Source organism: Carlito syrichta, unplaced genomic scaffold (assembly GCF_000164805.1).
Source record: "Carlito syrichta isolate Samal-C Ts95f unplaced genomic scaffold, Tarsius_syrichta-2.0.1 Scaffold309473, whole genome shotgun sequence".
NCBI classification, from domain to species: domain Eukaryota; kingdom Metazoa; phylum Chordata; class Mammalia; order Primates; family Tarsiidae; genus Carlito; species Carlito syrichta.
The window spans coordinates 252,697-272,285 of record NW_007253569.1 but is presented as its reverse complement, the minus strand read 5'-3'; the positions used below and the strand labels follow the sequence as shown (position 1 = coordinate 272,285).

Here is a 19,589-nt window from a genome sequence, read left to right as displayed (position 1 = left end):
CTCAGGCAATCCACTCACCTCAGCCTCCCAAAGGCGCGGGATTACAGGCTGAGCCACCGAGCCCGGCTATAAAGAATTTTAATATAAATCTATGCACTTTCTAAGGTTCAAGGAAGTAATCTATCCAAAGTCATGTATTTAATAAGCATGTGACCTGGAGTACCAAAAGTTATAGTTTCTAACTAGAAATAATTTATAATTTTATGGGTTTTTTAAAAACATGAACTGCTTCATGAATTTGCATGTAATTCTTGAGTATTTAATCAGTCCTAACAAAGGTATTTAAGTGGAAATAAAAATTTAAAAATACTTTTTTATAAGTAGGGGGTCCAAATATATATGTGACGAAAAATTAGCAGTCATGAAAATTTTCAACCGGGATTACTAAAAGCTTTCAAACTAGCTTCAAACTCTGAAATTTCTATGTTAACTATACCTATCAAAGATTTCAACTTGTATTCAACTTATATTATTTTAAAGTACAACTGACAGTTGAACTTTTTAAAAGTCAATCCTTTGTACTTCAGTGAATTTATCTAAGAACTTAAAGTTGTAGAATTTCACCCAATGAGCAGACTGTGCTTCTCATTTAGATAGGTTATAAGCATAAGTCACAATGGAAAATACATATCAAAGATACTAAAAATACTCTTAATGTTAAAAAACTATATAAAAATAATATTAACTTTTACAAAATTAAAAACAATTTAATGGAAGTAGTTTAAATGAACCTACATACCTAGTATTTAGATGAGGTTCTAGGATTTCCCGAACATGCTCAGGAAATCTCTTCCACAGTTGATGACCTGGGCCATTGGTCTCCATCTCTCTACAGTCATAAATAGAAAGTAACTCCTACAAATACATATTTTACATTTTTAAGTTCATAGTGAAGCAGATAAACCTCTCTATTCAGCAATGTTCTACACATATGATCTTTATAAAAATACAGTCATAACTCGTTTTATTGTGTTGTGCTTTAGTTTGCTTCACAGATACTGTGTCTGTTACAAATTGAAGGTTTGTGGCAACCCTGAATAGAGAAAGTCTATCAGTGCCATTTTTCTAACAGCATGTGCTCACTTCATTTCTCTGTGTCACATTTTGGTTATTCTCACAATATTTCAAACTTTTTCATTATCATTATATCTGTTATAGTGATCTGAGATCAGTGACATTTGATGCTACTATTGTAACTGTTTTGGAGCTCCACAACCACCATCCACATAAGACAGTAAACTTAATCAGTAAACGTAGTATGTGTTCTGACTGCTCCACCGGCCAGTCATTTCCCCTCTACTGGGACTTCCTGAGACACAACAATATTGAAATTAGGCCAATTTAAAACCCTACAATGTCCTCTAAATGTTCAAGTAGTCTCACATCTCTCACTTTATATTCTTTTATTTTTTTTTTAATTTTAATTTTTAAAAATTTTAGATTCAGGGAGTACAAGTGCATGTTTGTTACATGGACATATTGTACACTGGTAGGGATTGGGCTTCAGGTGGCCCATTCCCCAGATAGTGAAACAAAAGCCAGAAATGATTTAGCTTAGTAAAGAAGACATGTTGACAGCCTAGACAGGCCAAAAGTGAGGCCTCTTGCACTAAAGAGCCAAGTGTAAGTGCAAAGGAAAAGTTCTTGAAAAAAATTAAAAGTGCCACTCCAATGAACAACTCAATGACAAGAAAGCAAAACAACCTTATTGCTAATACAGAGAAAGTTTTAGTGGTCTGCATAGAAGATGAAGCCAGGCACAATATTCCCTTAAGTAAAAGCCTAATCCAGGGCAAAGTTCTAATTCTCTTCAAATCTATGAAAACTGAGCGAGGTGAAAAAGCTGCAGAAGAAAAGTCTGACGTGAATAGAGGCTGGTTCATACAGTCTAAGGAAAGAAGCCCTCTCTAAAACATAAAAATATCAAGGTGAAGCAGTAAGTGCTAACAGAGAAGCTGCAAAAAGGTTCCAAAAGATCTAGCTAAGATCATTCTATTATACTAGAAGAAGATGCCATTTAGAGCTTTCATAGCTAGAGAGGAAAAGTCAGTACCTGGATTCAAAGAACAGGCTAACTCTCTTGTTAGGAGCTAATGCAGCTGGTGACTTTAAGCTGAAGTCAATGCTCATTGACCATTCCAAAAATACGAATTATGCTAAATCTACTCAGCTTGTGTTCTATAAATGGATAACAAAGCCTGGATGACAGCACATCTGTTTACAGCATGATTTACTGAATATTTTAAGCTCAATGTTGGGAACTACTGCTCATAATAAAAGATCCCTTTCAAAATATTACTGCTCGTTGACAATGCATGTGGTCACCCAAGAACTCTAATGGAGATGTTCAATATGAATGTCGTGCCTGCTAATACGACATTCATATTCTTCAGCCCGTGGTTCAAAGATTAATTGTGACTTTCAAATCTTAAATATTTAAGAAGTACATTTCATAATGCTTTAGCTGCCATAGATAGAGTGATTCCTCTAGATCTGGGCAAAGTAAATTGAAAACCTTTTTGAAAGGATTCACCATTCTAGGTACCATTAAGAACATTCATGATTAATGGGAAGAGGTCAAAATATCTATCAACATTAACAGGAGTTTGAAAGAACTTGATTCCAGTCCTCATGGATGACTTTGAGAGGTTCAAAACTTTAGTGGAAGAAGTAACTGCAGATGTGGTGGAATTAGAAGTGGAGCTGCTAACCTAGGCAACACAGTGAAACTTTGTCTTTACAAACAAAGTCAAAAAATTAGCTGGGTGTGGTGATGAATGTCTGTTGTCTCAGCTACTCAGGAGGCTAAGGTGGGAGAATCACATGAGCCCAGGAGGTTCAGGCTGTAGTGAGTTGTGATCATGCCACTGCACTCCAGCCTGGGCAACAGAGTGAAATTCTGACTCAAAAAAAAAGAAGTGGAGTCTGCAGATGTAATTGTGACTGAATTGTTACAGTCTTATGATAGAACTTGAACAGGAGGGAGTTGCTTCCTATGAACAAAGTCATTTCTTGAGATGAAATCTACCCCTGGAGAAGATGCTGTGAACATGTTGAAATGACAACAAAGAAATTAGAATATAACATAAACTTAGTTGATAAAGCAGCAGCAGAGTTTGAGAGGACTGACTTCAATTTGGGAAGAAGTTCTACAGTGAGTAAAATACTATCAAACAGCATTTACAGCATCAAATAGCATGCTGCAGAGAATACTTTTGTGAAAGAATCAATTGATGTGGCAAACTCTATCATCTTATTTTAGGAAATTGTCACGGCCACCCCAGCCTTCAGCAACCACCACCCTGATTAGTCAGCAGTCATCAACACTGAGGCAAAGGCCCAGATAATCGTTAGCACTTTTTAGCGATAAAGTATTTTTAAATTATGGTATGTACATTGTTTGTCAGGTTTAATGCTATTGTACACCTAATAGACTACAACACAGTGTAAACAAAATTTTCACATTAACTGGGGCACAAAAAAATTCATGTGACTTGCACTGAGATTTTTTTTGTAGTGATCTGGAACCAAACCCATAGTATATCCAAGTTATATCTATACATAGAAAAATGAACAGAATTTTAAAATTTGGGGCTATAACCTTCCTTAGGACATTTATTTCAGTGCCTAGAACCACCTAGGTAACTCACTTGGGTGGCAAAGTTGAGACAGTAGAATATACTAGTATATACATATAAAAATTTTGAAAGTACCTCTAATAGTCTGTTAAGAGGGTATATTTCTGTACTCTCTAAAATGTTTTTCATGAGTTTGTATTACCTTGATAATAAAAATAATGAAAAGAAACAGGAGTTTAACAATCTATAACTTTCTTACTTGAATTCAATAATGTAAAGCCAGTAATGACTACGTCTATTCTTACTTGAATGGCATATGCAGCTGAATCTTGCGCTCGGCTGTTATCTGCATATGCAAGGTAGGCTCTTGTTAGCTCCATCAATAATCCATAGGCAAAGTTTAAATCTTCTACACCAGTCTCAATAAAAACAAACAAACAAAATTCAAGGATAATTGCTATAAACTTTCTTAAGGTGTACTGTTTCTTTCATGGTGAATTACCTTAGTTGGCTAAATAAATTTAACTTAGAAAAAGGAAAAAACAGTGATGTTCAAACTAAGTTTGGTATCAAGGCTAAAATATAATCTGTGGCTAAGAAGCCAAATCTAAAGCTTTTTAGGCCTTTTTTTTTTAACTAGGAGAGTTAGGTTTATTAAAAGAAAGATACATCGTGAAGGGCACAACGGGCAGGACAACAGCAAGATTGTCTGCTGTTGCTTTTTAGGCTATTTCTAAAGTGCATTAAAATTACTCAACTTTTACATAGCTCTAACAATTTGCATTGTTTTTTAACCCTTAAAAAGCAAACAGTCAACCAGGCACAGTGGCTCACACCTGTAATCCCAGCACTTAGGGAAGCAGAGAAGAGAGGACTGCTTGAGCCCAGGAGTTTGAGACCAACCTAGGAACACAGTAGGACCTTATCTCTACAAAAAGATCAAAAATTAGCTGGGCATGGTGGCATATTCCTGTAGTCCCAGCTACTCAGGAGGCTGAGGTGGGAGGATCGCCTGAGCCCAGGAGGTTGAGGCTGTGGTAAGCCATGATCATGTCACTGTATTCCAGCCTGGGTAACAATGTATCACTCTGACTCAAAAAATAAAAATAAAAAGCAAACTTTATATATAGCATTTCCTAAACTGGCATTCTGTAGAGTCTCAGAGTCACAGATAAACTCCAATAAAAAATTGTACTGTACTTCTGTTTTATTTTATATACTCTTAGAGGTATATTCTTGAAGAGTCATAATGCACATTGATACATTAAGTTCCTTCTAATTTTGTTCTTCATTTTCCGAACTCATTTAACTACAGAACATTTTTATACACATACTATTAGAATACTCTGGGAAATTGGTTTCTCATGGAAACACTAGTAACAGTGTAAAAGCAGTAATATTTAAATAATTAATTAGGCTCTAAGTATTGTCATTATTAGAGTAGGAAGTTTTATTTACAAGAACACAACACTATATTTTATTGGACTTAAATTTTATTGCTTTTGGTTAAAGGTCTCTGCTATAGTATTAAGAAATTAATTGTCTGGTTTTAGATACAGTTGCCACTAAGGATAACTCAAATAGTTCTTTCTAAATATATAAACCTTAATACAAAAGAGAACACCTTTGCCATTCCAAATTACCAATACTTACCACAAATGTAAAATCTTTTCCTTGAGTTTCAGTTGTTGAAAAATCTAATCGACCTGGATCTATTGCCCCCAATTCCCCTAAACATTCCCCACAGAGCAGCCGAGCTTGAGAATTTGCATCTTGGCAACCTTTCAAAAGCACTGTCACCAACTGTGAGATAACCGGTTCTACTGTTTCACTATCTGTTGCATATTTTATCAGTTTTTCCTAAAATAAAAGTAGAAAGAAAATTTATATGTAATTTCTACAAACTAATATAGTTCCCTAAACTAGAAAGCTTAAAAATATTAAAAGAATATCTAACACAAATATTGACAAAATTAAATTTCTATATCTGCAATCTCTTCAGGTAGTTTTTGACAAGTCACACAATGTTGTTCAGAATGTTCTGTACAATTAGAAATAATTTAATGTTTGAAAGTCTTAATCATTAATTCATTAAACAAGCAGCTACTGTGCATTATTAGATCAGTATACAAAAATGAATACATGATCTTATCACAACAGGTTCACAGTCTACTGGGAAAACAGAGAAGTAAACAATTAAGATATTATGATATGCACAATAACAAATATATTTACAAGGAGCCGGGTTCGGTGGCTCAGCCTGTAATCCCGCACTTTGGGAGGCTGAAGTGAATGGATTGCCTGAAACCGCAGGTTCGAGACCCGCCTGGGCAACTTGGCGAGACCTCATCTCTACAATAAATCAAAAAATGAGCCAGGTGTGGTAGCACGCGCCTGTAGTTCCAGCTACTTGGAAGGCTGAGGCGGAAGGATTGCCAGAGCCCAGCAGGTCGAGGCTGCAGTGGCCAGAAGCGGTCACTGCCTTCTAGTCTGGGTGACAGGGTGAGACTCCAACTAAAAAAAAACAACAAATATATTTACAAGGTAAAGAAACAATAAAACACAAAGAACCGAGTAACTTTTAAAGGACAGTGTACTGTCATTTCAGTAGATTAGTCAAGGAGGAAAAACTATTAGTTAAAAAAAGAAGACTGGGCTAGGCTTGGTGGCTCAGCCTGTAATCTCAGCACTTTGGGAGGCCGAGGCAAGTGGACTGCCTGAGCCCTGCAGGTTTGAGACCAGCCTGGGCAACTTGGCAAGACCTTGTCTCTACAATAAAATAAAAAATAACTGGGCGTGGTAGGACACGTCTGTAGTTCTGGCTACTCAGAAGGCTGAGGCGGAAGGATCACTGGAGCCCAGAAGGTCGACGCTTGGGTGGTTTTGAGTGTGTGTGCCACTGCACCCCAGCGTAGGCAAAGGAGTGCGACTCCAACTCAAAAAAAAAAAGAAAAGTATAAACACTAGTAGAAAAGAAGAAAAAGATATGGGGAAAGTGTTCTGTGGACATGTTAAAAAAGAAGTAGGGAGAAAGAGATAGCCTAATGAAAAATATGTTGATTCAAATCATCTTTTTTTGATCTAGTTCCTCAGGATGCTGTAATGGATAATAAGACATTAAGTAAGAAGACACTATTCTCAAGCCAGTCAAGATCTAGATGTTGTACTTGTGTGATCACTTTAGAACTACTTCATTTATATTATTTTCTTTCTAGCAAAAGTAAAGCATACATGAACATCTCAAACTCCATGTCAGAATGTCAGAACTGTGATGAGTAATACAAATAAGAGTAATACATGTCAATAGAAAAAAAAGACATTCAATCCTATCAAAATCTTCTATTAAAGATGCTAGAAGATCTACTAATATAGTAAATCATATAATATATAGTAGAACTACTATACTCTCATAAATAATTTTTAAGGGGCTTTCCTAGCTATTTATAATGTTTATTTTTCCATATAAACATTATTATAAACTTTTTAGTTAAAAAAAAAACTTCATGGCATATTTATTGGGATTGCATTAAATTTATTAATTAAGGAGAATTGAAATATTTATCATATTGAGCCAACCTACCCAGTAATAACAGATGTCTTTCATCTATTTAAATCTATTACAATTTTGTGTCTTTCAGAAGTGTTTCAAAAACTTTCTCTTATTGGATTATGCATTTCCTGTTAAGCTTATTCCCCAATGTATTACCTTTTCCTATTGCTATTTTAAATGGGGTTTTCAAAAATTATCTACCTGGTTATTGCTCATTATATGAAGATTACCAATTTTTATGTTAATTTTATATTATATAGCCCCTACTTTACTGAATTCATTTGTTGTTGAGTTAATTTATCAATAATTCCCTACAGTGTCCCAAGTATACTAGCGTATCATCTGTAAATGAAGATAGCTTTACTATCTTATGCTCCTGATTGCTTTCTCATGTGAAAATTCATTAGCCTATACCTCCAGATGAATGTTAAACAGTAGTGCAGATAATAGGAAACTTTGCTTTTAGTGGGAATGTTTCTTGTTTCTCATTAAGTATGTGTACATATGTACAGATATATGTATACACATATTCATGCCTACACACATAAACATACATATATGTATACATTTGTTATATATTAAAGCAATATTCAACAATTCCTATTTTCTTGAGTATTTTCATTTGAAGTGGGTGATGAAATTTGTCAGTCCATTTTAGCATCTACGGAAATGATACCAGTTTCTTTCTTTAGATCTACTTATATAGTAAATCATATTAATGAATTGCTAAACATAAACTATCTTTGCAGCCTTGGAATAAAACCCATCGGGTCATGGATATTCTCTTAATGTAAAATTGAATTGTTTGATAACCTTTAATTTATAATTTTTTGAACTGACATTCATAAGTGATAAAATCTTTAATTTTATTGTTTCATGCTGTGTTAGCGAATTTCGTTACACCTGTATATTGTTTCTTTAAAAAAAATTTGGAAGTTTTCTTGCCCTAGACAACCACTAATTTTCATTCTGACTATGAATTTGCTTATCCAGGAATACCAAAGATTGCCAATACTCATTACCATCATGTATACCTTTTGACCTGATAAAGAGCTTGCTTCTGTTGATGGAAAGAAGGATAACTCAGTCTTGTAATCCAATAATTTACAAGGGTCTTAGGCTTTCACATCTTACCATAAGGGTTCTAGATATGCAAAAATGAATAAGTCAGTTAAATATATAAATGTATAAACTTGGCCGGGCTCAGTGGCGTAGCCTGCAATTCCAGCACTTTGGGAGGCTGAGGTGAGTGAATTGCCTGAGCCCGCGGGTTCAAGACCCGCCTGGGCAACTTGATGAGCCCTCATCTCTACAATAAATCAAAAATTAGCTGGGCATGATAGCACGCGCCTGTAGTTCCAGCCACTTGGAAGGCTGAGACGGAAGGATCGCCAGAGCCCAGCAGGTCGAGGCTGCAGTGGCCGGGAGCGGTCACTGCACTCTAGTCTGGGTGACAGAGTGAGACTCCAACTCAAAAAAAAAAAATGTATAAACTTATACATTTATACCAATCTGGCATTTTAAATACCAGTTCTCATGATCATCAAGTTTAGGAATAACCTACACTATGTTGCCAAAGAAAAGAGTGAAGTTCACTGGCCTCTTGACAAAGTAAACTTACAAATTCAGTTTCATTAAAACTAACAGAGTGAATTCAGTTAAAATGTACATTAGTAAAATTGAGGACATTTTATATGACATATATCTATAGAAAATGTGTGAGGAGATACTCACATAAACTACATAAAAAAATATGTATATATACATCTTTACCTAGGAAGAGTCAGTAACCAAAAAAATATATCCATCAAATTATGACCCTTCAAAAACAACAATTAAAAAAATGCAACTCTCTGGAACTGAAGCTCAAAGGGCATCCCATGGACTGATTCCCACTCAGAACCGATCACCAAGGTAAAATAAAAATTATTTCTTTCAGTGAGTTTACTGAATTGCAAACAAAAATGTCAATCTGTCATCTTTTCTTTAAATCTCCAATCTTTCTTTACTATACCTTTAAAATTCTATCATCTTAGCATACCTGATTCTTATACAAGGTTTCCTTCAAGCTTGTAAGAGCATGAATACGAACGTCTACATTTTCATGTTGAATTGCCTTCATAGAGAGCTGAAGAGTTGTTTGAAGATCAGTGCTCTCAGAGGTCTCCTATATAAAGAGCACAGAGAGATACACCTTATTAATGAACTATTTTAACAACTATTTCTGAAGGCCTGAATTCCCTATATAGTTACTATTAAAGTAGTTGAACAATACTCCAATAAAATCAATTTTAAAAAATAATAAGCCAGGCTCGGTGGCTCAGCCTATAATCCCACACCTTGGGAGGCTGAGGTGAGTGGATTGCCTGAGCCCGCAGGTTCAAGACCCGCCTGGGCAGGTAAGACCTCATCTCTACAATAAATCAAAAATTAGCCAGGCGTCGTAGTGTGTGCCTGTAGTTCCAGCTACTTGGAAGGCTGAGGTGGAAGGATTGCCAGAGCCCAGCAGGTCGAGGCTGCGGTGGCCGGGAGCGGCCACTGCACTCCAGTCTGGGCGACAGAGTGAGACTCCAACCAAAAAATAATAATAATAATAATAAAATTTCCATTCCTTCCTTTGCATAGTTTATGTTATATTTCTTAATTCTCAGGGAAAGGGATTTCATCCTAAAATCTTTAGACCTGGAAAAAAATTGTGTATTTTTCTAACAAAATAAAAATGTACTTCTCTAAATAAAAATGTATGTTTTATAGCTATATTTATATTTTTCTAACTAAATAAAAAATTTACTTCTCTAAAATAAACGCTTTTTGACAAGAATTACAAGTTTCTCTTAATTTATAACAAGGCTACATAATAGCCTTGAACCAGGTCTAAGGATTATATATGTAATTCATTTCTTCCTTTAACTACTCAACGTGACACTCAGGGTCAGGCTCCCCACTTTTTTGCCCCAAAGTGCTATAAAATCACCATTAATACTTTCACAATTTCAGAGAGCTCCCTAGACTTCAAGATCCTGGAACTATATATTATATCCCCTCTAAAGCTCAGGAATCATTTCTATACCATGGTATAGGACAGCAAAACTAGAATCATCCCACAGTTTTTCTTCCTTGTCTTAGGGCATGCAGCTGTGGCGGTTTCTTCTTTTTGGAACTGTAACTAAGGACACATCAGCCTGGGTAGTAAAGGCACAGGAACATATTTTTTGTTCTTTGTTCTACCCAATGCATTCAATCTTTAAATGCTAAAACGTTCCTCCAGAAGTGATGGATTCATGATAGCATTATCTACTTATAAGGAATTTGCCATCAGAATAGAATTATATGGCGAATTCTAAAGGATCTTTATTCAATAAATTGGAACTTGGGAACAATTTTATATCAATGATCTCCTAAACCATAATACAAAATTAAATACCTTTCTGTATTCCTGGAGAACTGCTTTTATCTTTTTTAATTCTGGATGATCAGGTAAAAAATATATTTCATGAAGAAAATCCTGCACAGCATCTCTAACAGTTGGAATAAAAAAGAATTATTTGTCAAGAATATACATATTAAAAAAGTAAAATAAAAGCTGAAACTAAGGTCAATTTAATTCACATTTAAATATCTAGTTGATTACCGACATGCTAAGTATTCTTAACCATGTCTAAGATGCTCAGTTAAATTGATAGTGTAAAATAACCAAAATTAAGAAAATCATTCTATGATAGTTACAATGAGCCATGCTTCTCAGTATACAGACCCATATATATATTCCCTACCTCAGAAATCTGGGTCGGATGTGTTCCTTGCTTTAGTAAATAGGCTGTGGCAGAAGATATGCTATGCTACTCTGAGATCTAGCTGTTAAAAAAAAAAAAAGGCCTATTGCTTCCATTGTTGTGCTCTGAAGATTCCTGACTCACTATCTAAGGAAGTCTGGCTATCAACATGAACAGGCCATGTGGAAAGTGAGGAGCTCTGAGACTATGTGAAAAGGAGAAGTCCAGCCTAGTCCACCTGCCAGCTGAATGTGGTCTACCAGTGATCACTGATGGGAGTGGCAGAACCCCAATCTAAACTGGAAACTATGAGCAAATAAAACTGCTCATTGTTTTAAGACACTAGGCTTGGGAGTGATTTGGAATGTAGCAATAGGTAGCCAAAGTCCACCCCAATACACAAATTCTTATAAAGAATTATAGAGAAAAATATATAAATAGTCCTTATTGAGGCAATAATTTTTTTTTTTTTTGAGTTGGAGTCTCACTCTGTCACCCAGACTGGAGTGCAGTGGCCTCTCCTGGCCACCACAGCCTCGACCTGCTGGGATCCGGCGATCCTTCCGCCTCAGTCTTCCGAGTAGCTGGAACTACAGGCGCACGCTACCACGCCCGGCTAATATTTTTTAGTGTAGAGATGAGGTCTCACCAAGTTGCCCAGGCGGGTCTTGAACCCGCGGGCTCAGGCAATCCACTCACCTCGGCCTCCCAAAGCACGGGATTACAGGCTGAGCCACAGAGCCCGGTCAGCAATAATTTTTAATTTGCTTCCAATATAATAAATTTCTAAGTGTTCTGGTTGCGAATATGTTTCTAAATTCTAGTCTTCATTAACTCATGCAACAAATACTACTATGTGCTACTATGCGCTAAGTGCTCTGCTAGACACTATGGATAGAATAACAAACAAAGCTAAAAATGATTTCACTATTCAGCAAACTTGAGATCTTCTATCCTGCACTGAGTGAAAGAGGATTTTCTTATGACATAATAAAGGTAGAGAAATGATTCCTCTATAATAAACAGCAAAGATATGACATAACAATCTAAAAGGTATTGGAAAAGTGATCTGAATTAGCGATTTTGCTGTTCTATCATGCACAAAATATAAAAAATAAAAGTATTTGAATTGAATAAAAAACATTAACTTTTGCTTCTTTTATGTTTTCTCGCTGATTGGACAGTTACTAGAACTGATTAAAGGGAACAGCAAAACAATACCATATATGTGAGTAGGTAAATAAGTAGAATGTAAATCCTAACTGTTCAGAAGCAAAGAAACTATGATAGAAAACGGTAAATGTCCTGCGCCCTTGGGAGGCTGAGGTGAGTGGATTGCCTGAGCCCGTGGGTTCAAGGCCCACCTGGGCAACATGGCGAGACCTCATCTCTACAATAAATCAAAAATTAGCCGGGCGTGGTAGCACGCGCCTGTAGTTCCAGCTACCTGGAAGGCTGAGGCAGAAAGATCGCCGGAGTCCAGCAGGTTGAGGCTGCGGTGGCCAGGAGCAGCCACTGCACTCCAGTCTGGGTGACAGAGTGAGACTCCAACTCAAAAAAAAAAGAAAAAAAAAAAAGAAAACGGTAAATATTAATAGAAAAAAATGAGAGATATATAGAAAGACATCCCAGGCTAAAAAGCAGCCAGAGTAAAAACACAAATGCAAAGGAGAAATGTATGTTTTGTCAACAGCAGTCCACACTGGCTGTAGCCTAAAGCCTGTTTTGAAAAACTATGGGAAAAGATATTAAGAAATAGGACGTGGTCAGATTTTGGAAAGCCTTGAGTGTCAAACTAAACAATTTGGAATTTACCAGTTAGGAAATGGAGAATCAGAAAATGGATAAAGAGATGTTGTTAAAAAACTGTTCTAGCAATTATATGAAGAAATGTGATAAAAGCGCAAAGGAAGGAAGGCTAGTTCAAAGGTTAATGCAATTAAGTAATATGATCATATGTCAATTAAGTTAAGCTGTAGTAAGCAGGTGAATATCCCTTCTAACCTTTCTCATGCTATTCAACTGCCTGCCTTTCGACTGTGAGAAGAAAGATAACTTAAGTTTCACCCTTTTAAATGAATGAAAAATAAGTTTTAATTGTGGACCTATTAGTGAATGAGTCTTAAAAATCATTATAATAGAAGCAATGCCACAACTGAAATAGCATCATTTCAATATGTAATTGCATGCCAATTACTTTATTGATTAACTCTATAAGTTAAAAAAGTGAACATTTCCACATTATCAACAGTAACCCTTATACTTTGAAACATAATAATACAGTAAAAAAAGTTGCTATTTTTATTACCAATTTCAGTTACAATACCTGTTTTCAATTATGAGGTAGTGAAAGATAGCTGCAGTTTCTTTAGGCTGAATATGTATAAGAGGTAACAAAGCTACTATTACATGACTGAGAAGGGAGCCCAGATAAGCATGATCCAGGCAACGAACAAAGCAGTCCCAGGCTCTATATGAAAAGACAAATAAAAATGAAGTTCCATTATTTTTATTATTTGTAAAACTCCATAAATTAGCTATTAGTTGAAGAAACAATGATATATAAAAACAACAGATTAGCTGGGCTTGGTGGCTCAGCCTGTAATCCTGTGCCTTGGGAGGCTGAGGTGAGTGGACTGCCTGAGCCCGCAGGTTTGAGAACCACCTGGGCAACTTGGTGAGACCTCATCTCTACAATAAATCAAAAAATTAGCTGGGTGTGGTAGCGCGCGCCTGTAGTTCCAGCTACTTGGAAGGCTGAGGCGGAAGGATCTCCAGAGCCCAGCAGGTCGAGGCTGCGGTGGTGGCTGGGAGCGTGCCACTGCCCTCCAGCCTGGGTGACAGAGTGAGACTCCAACTCAAAAAAAAAAAAAACAAAACAGATTACAAGGCAGCTTTAAAAATGGAATAAAGATCACTACTATATATATTCAAATAAAGTTATTTCCAAACTATATCAAGTCAAAAAAGCAAGATGGGGCCAGGCACAGTCTCACTCCTATTATCCCAGCACTTTCAGAGGCCAAAGCAGGAGGATTCCTTGAGCCTAGAAGTTTGAGACCAACCTAGGCAATAGAGCAAAACCTTGCCTTTACAAAAGATAAAAAATAACCCAGGTGTGATGGTATGCATCTTCCAACTACTTTGAAAGGTTGAGGTGGAAGGATCATCTAAGCCCAGGAGTTTGAGACTGTGGTGAGTCATGATCGAGCCACTGCATTCCAGACTGGGAGACTCCAGACTTTTTTTTTCCCAACTACAGAAAAAAAAAGCAAGGTGGCTTACTCTGATAATGCTAGCACTTTGGGAGGCTAAGACAAGAGGATTGCTTGAGGCCAGGAGTTCCAGTCCAGCCTAGGCAACAGAGCACAAGTGAGCAAAACCACGTCTCTATTGCCCTAGCCCCCTCAAAAACCAAGGTGAAAAATAATGTTTTGGCACAGAATTAATATGCCAAAATTGTGAGCACATTTGCTTACACTTTAAAAAGAAAGATATACAAAAATTAATAAAAATGAGTATCAGTACAGGTCAGAAAATGAAGTTAGAATTTCTGAGTATAACTTGTTACACAAATTTGAATTGGGGACTACAGAAATGTTTTATATGACCTTTAAATCAAATAACTAAAGGGAAAAAGCAACCACTAACATTTTTAAGCAAACTGTAGCAACTGAACCTAACTGAATATCAAGTGACAAGCCTAGGATATCTTGTCATGCAGGAAAGTAGAGAATCTATAAAAGATTAAGGGGGTCATATCAAAAGTCATAGGTGCCAACTTAAAGGAATTTTTACTTGCTTTAGATGGGACAATTTAATTGATGTAAGAACTCAAGTAAATAATTTAAAAAGATGGCACAATTTCAGCAATAAAAAAGAAATAGTGACTTTAATAGATTAAAATACATCAAATTGATAAAAATCTGTATGATCAAAATGATATAAAAAAGAAGAAAAATTTCACTGTATGTTGCTAGGGCACAAATCTACATTCGGAAAATTGATAACTAATGGGAACTAGTCAAGTATTTATCTTGCCTATCTATATAAACTGCTTTTCCCATACGAACTTTTTGTTTGCTTGTTTTTGTTTTTTTTAGAGACAAGGGACTTGCTATGTTGCCCAGACTGGACTCAAACTTCTGGGCTCAAGCAATCCTCCCACTTCAGTCTCCTGAGTAGCTGGGGCTACAGGTGTGCATTACTGTGCCCAGCTAGCCAAATTTTTTTATAAGAAGCCTCTTCTGGTGTATGCTAAAGTTTAAAAAGAAGGAATAATAAAATTAGAAAATCATGATTTTTATCACCTGTAATGAAATAAAGGACTTAGGCAATAATCGTTGATTAATGTTAAAACCACTAGATGATAAGATTAATGTGGAATTTTGTAATAAAGAGATTACGGCTGATAAAATCCAAATCTACTGACTAATCTTACCATCACTAAAAGTGGGCAACCAGATATTATGTGGCTCATATTTTAACACAACAGAAGTACATAGTCTCACTTATAAAGTCTTTTTTCATGACAAATTAAACTTAAATCTAGTAAAATGAAATCTAATTAAATTTAAATCAAGTTTATATGGAAAAACAGGGAGAAGAGAAATGATACAGGAAAGTTAAATCAGCTATCAGTTAAATCATACATTCCAAAATCTTAACATCCTGAACAAAGTAAAACATGCCTGGGAAGGGAATTTAAGGTGTGAGGCTGTTTATAAGAGATACTTAAGGGGCCAAGCAACCAAATGTGTCATATGTAGACTTTATTTAGATTAGAATTCAAACAAACCAACATCTTTGGGAAAAATATATTTGAGACAATTAGAGAAAATGTGGATATGAACTGACATTTAGATATTAGAAACTCCTATTCGTTCTGCTAATTATAATAATCCATGATGGTTATTTTTTAATGCCCTTATCCATTAGATACAACTGAAGTATTTATAAGTACAATGATGTGATTCTGAGATTTTTAAAAAAATACTCAAACTAACAATTAAAAAGGTGAGAGTGGATAAATAAGACTAGCAACACTGGCTGGTTGTGGTGGCTCACATCTATAATCCCAGCCTTTTGGGAGGCTGAAGCAGGAGGATTGCTTGAGGCCAGGATTTCAAGACCAGCAGGAACAACATAGCAAAACCCCGTCTCTACAAAAAAAAAAAAAAAAAGACTAGCCATGTTGATAACTGCTAAAGTTAGGAAATCAGTATGCAGGGTTCATACCGAATGACTTCTATTTCCCAGTACGTTAAAAAATGTAAAACATTTTTAAAGAAGTAAATACATTTCAGCCGGGCTCGGTGGCTCAGCCTGTAATCCCGCGCCTTTGGGAGGCTGAGGTGAGTGGATTGCCTGAGCCCGCGGGTTCAAGACCCACCTGGGCAACGAGACCTCATCTCTACAATAAATCAAAAAATCAGCCGGGCATGGCAGCGCATGCCTGTAATTCCGGCTACTTGGAAGGCTAAGGCGGAAGGATCGCCGGATCCCAGGAGTTCGAGGCTGCGGTGGCCAGGAGCGGCCACTGCACTCCAGTCTGGGCGACAGAGTGAGACTCCAACTCAAAAAAAAAAACAACAAAAAAACAAATAGCTTTTCTACCTTAATTATTTATGGTTTGAACCCAATTTCCGTCAAAGAGATAAGAATTAAAGTTAGAAGTACTGGGAAATGAAAAAAATGGATGAATTCAGTCAGTCATTTACCTGCAACACAATTCAGGAAAATCATCCTTGAATCGAAGGCCAGTTCTCAACGTGGTCATCATCTTCACCCTCACAGAACTGACATGTTTGGGTCCCATTAATTTCATCAATGACATCAGACTGTTCAAGGCCTATAAAGTTAAGTTGTGCTTTAAAATAAATTCTGTGAGCGAGCTACCAGAAGCAGATGAGCCTTAAGGACAAGTGCTTCCCACCGATATTTCAAGATGTCATCTGTTCTCAGACAAAACAAAAGGTTTAATAAATGCTGGACAGTTCATTTTGTCCAACTTGTTACGTGGAAATTACAAATTTAAAACATGCAAGCTAAACACTGTTTTGTTTTCACCCCCTTAAATATGATTTGTTATTTTGATCCAGTGGTCTTCTAGAACAGTACATTTTCAAATTTAAGGATATAATGCACATTTAATTTTCTTCATATCTATCCTAAACTCCTATACGGTACATATATAAACAAAACTGAATTAAAATTACTTGAATTTGAGAACCTTGTAAAATAATTTTGAAGTAAATGGAATACTTCATAGTGGTCAATAGTTAATTTTGTCCTAATGATACTAAATTTAGGGTATCCTGAATTTAGTAAAAGACTGAAGATATAGACCCAGAAGGTAAAATACATGTGAAACACAGAACCAGACTTGTATCAGCAGCTACAGGTTCTATTGAAGGGGTAAAGAAACTCTCCAGTCAACCCTAACTATGTGCAAAAACATACAAGTTCCTTATGCTTTATAATACAAAGCATTCTATTAGGAAAGAAATTGGGATAACAATTTTGAGTTGAGGTCATTCTATTAGGAAAGAAATTGGGATAACAATAAAAAAAGAAGCCATGTAGATAAAATAATAGTTGTTTGGAAAGTTAAATTTACTAGTTGACACCAAAAGAACAGGCATTAGCTGCTGATATCTGCAGAACTTAATATCATATCATGTGTCTTTCTTGGCTTCTTAAGGTTATAAAGAAGCAGGGTACAGACTAAAATAAAAGCGTCCATTCATAGGCTTTAACTGTAATCTTACTGACTACAGAGGTAGAAAGAAACAAAAGGTAGATATCAATATTGAAAATTTTATCATAATGTATACGACAAAAATATCCAGTGATAATCAACTGTTTCAGAAGTCATAATGAGTCAAGCGCAGTGGCTCACGCCTGTAATCCCAATACTTTGGGAGGTAGAGGCAGGAGGCCTGCCTGAGCCCACGAGACCAGCCTGGGTAACACGGCAAGACCATGTCCCTACAATAAATCAAAGAATTAGCAGGGCATGGTGGCGCACGCCTGTGGTTCCAGCTACTTGGAAGGCTGAGGTGGAAGGATTGATGGAGCCCAGCAGGTCGAGGCTGCAGTGGTTGTGAGCAGTGTGCCACTGCATTCCAGTCTGGGTGACAAGTAAGACACCAACTCAAAAAAAAAAAAAAGTCATAAGGAAGCTTCATTGTAGAACCAACATTTAAACATAAACTGACAAATACTGAAGTAGCTTTACTTTATAAAAACCTACCATTTTTGGTGTTCAAGACACCATGGACCATGATTCACATCAGACCAATTTGAACCGATAAGATTCAATTATGTAACTTTTGTCTTCGACCAGTGATTGCTGGTCTCTTACTTCCACGGGGCTGTATGTTGTGATGATGTAAGCCTGAAGCCATTGAGGTCACTGAGGTCATTGGCTCTTAAGTATAGAGCCAACTCAAGCAAATCTGATTCAAAAAACTGATTCTGAGGACATTTTTTGAGTCCCAAATCAAGTTATGTCCAAAGCTACATTATCCTTACACTTTTAGTTACATAGTCAACAAGTTCTTTTAAGACAGTTTGGGTTGGGTTTTCTATCCCTCATAAAGAAATAAAATAACTGTAATGGATACAATTCCTATTTTGACCCCCAAAAAGCTTATACAAGTTGTTCAGCAATGCAGAATGTCATATGTTTGGTGATTTCTCATCTTTGAATGTTTGTAGCCAGAAGCAGAAACTATATCTTCTGCATATTCTTTGAGTTTTATTCTAGCACTGGAACTCAACTATCATTACTTACCATTTTCTTGTCTTCAATGCCAACACTGGAGCTCAATAACTGCATGTTAAAAAAGGCCAAAATGCCCAACAATTTGGGTTGTAAATAATCAGCCTAAGAAATAAAAAAGATACTATGTAAAACTTACATAGTTTTATATAGACCAAATTTCTTTAATTGACAATTTAAAAATTATTATTATTTATATTTTAACTAGCTAAACTAGACATTAGAAGTAAACAAGGAATTAAGTTTCTTCAAAAGCATGTATTTTCACATGCAGTAATTAAATTAGTGATATATAATTACAATGACAAAACATGACTAAGCAGTACAATAAGAAAATCATGAGTTTTTGAATCACTGAGTGAGCTGGGGTGGGATCTCCAGGATCTGATTCACATCAGGATGCAGAGTAGACAGGGAAAGAAGAAAGAAAAGAAAAGAATAAAGATGAGTGACTGTCCTTATTCTATAGCATTTGTAGCTAAGCTGGAAAAACACATACAATTAAGGGAAAGGTATCCTACCAGAACAATGAATGGTCAGACATGGGGTCAATATCCCCTGAGGTAACAGTGGCAATGGGACACAAGACCAGGGGCATCAAGAGTTTCAGACAAAATATCATTGTCCATGATCTCTTGAAGTAAAGAGAGTTAATTCCTTCTTGAGAGAGAATACTAGAGGAGAAGGCACAGGCTTTAAGTCAGCCAAAACTGGGTTTGAATCCCAATTTTGGTACTTGTTACTACATGATCTCAAATAAGTTAACTCTTCTGAGTCTGTAAAATGGAAACAAGTAAAGCACCTGTTGCATAGAGTTATAAAGGTTAAATGAGATAACAGAAATTAAACTTTTTTTTTTTTTTTGAGTTGGAGTCTCATTCTGTCACCCAGACTGGAGTGCA

The 19,589-nt window shown here is 36.1% G+C and overlaps 1 protein-coding gene across 1 annotated transcript in view; it reads right to left on the bottom strand.

Annotated features, from left to right (window-relative positions):
- The window catches only part of ATR (ATR serine/threonine kinase), a 134,853-nt gene that overhangs the window by 72,982 nt on the left and 42,282 nt on the right, over positions 1–19,589 (bottom strand). The window contains exons 17-24 of the mRNA XM_008067301.2: positions 18,700–18,792; positions 16,622–16,752; positions 13,228–13,371; positions 10,553–10,646; positions 9,170–9,295; positions 5,232–5,438; positions 3,884–3,997; positions 740–855 (exon numbers count right to left, since the gene is read on the bottom strand). Coding sequence (XP_008065492.1) covers positions 740–855; positions 3,884–3,997; positions 5,232–5,438; positions 9,170–9,295; positions 10,553–10,646; positions 13,228–13,371; positions 16,622–16,752; positions 18,700–18,792 — 1,025 coding nt within the window. The remainder of the gene's footprint in view (positions 1–739; positions 856–3,883; positions 3,998–5,231; positions 5,439–9,169; positions 9,296–10,552; positions 10,647–13,227; positions 13,372–16,621; positions 16,753–18,699; positions 18,793–19,589) is intronic.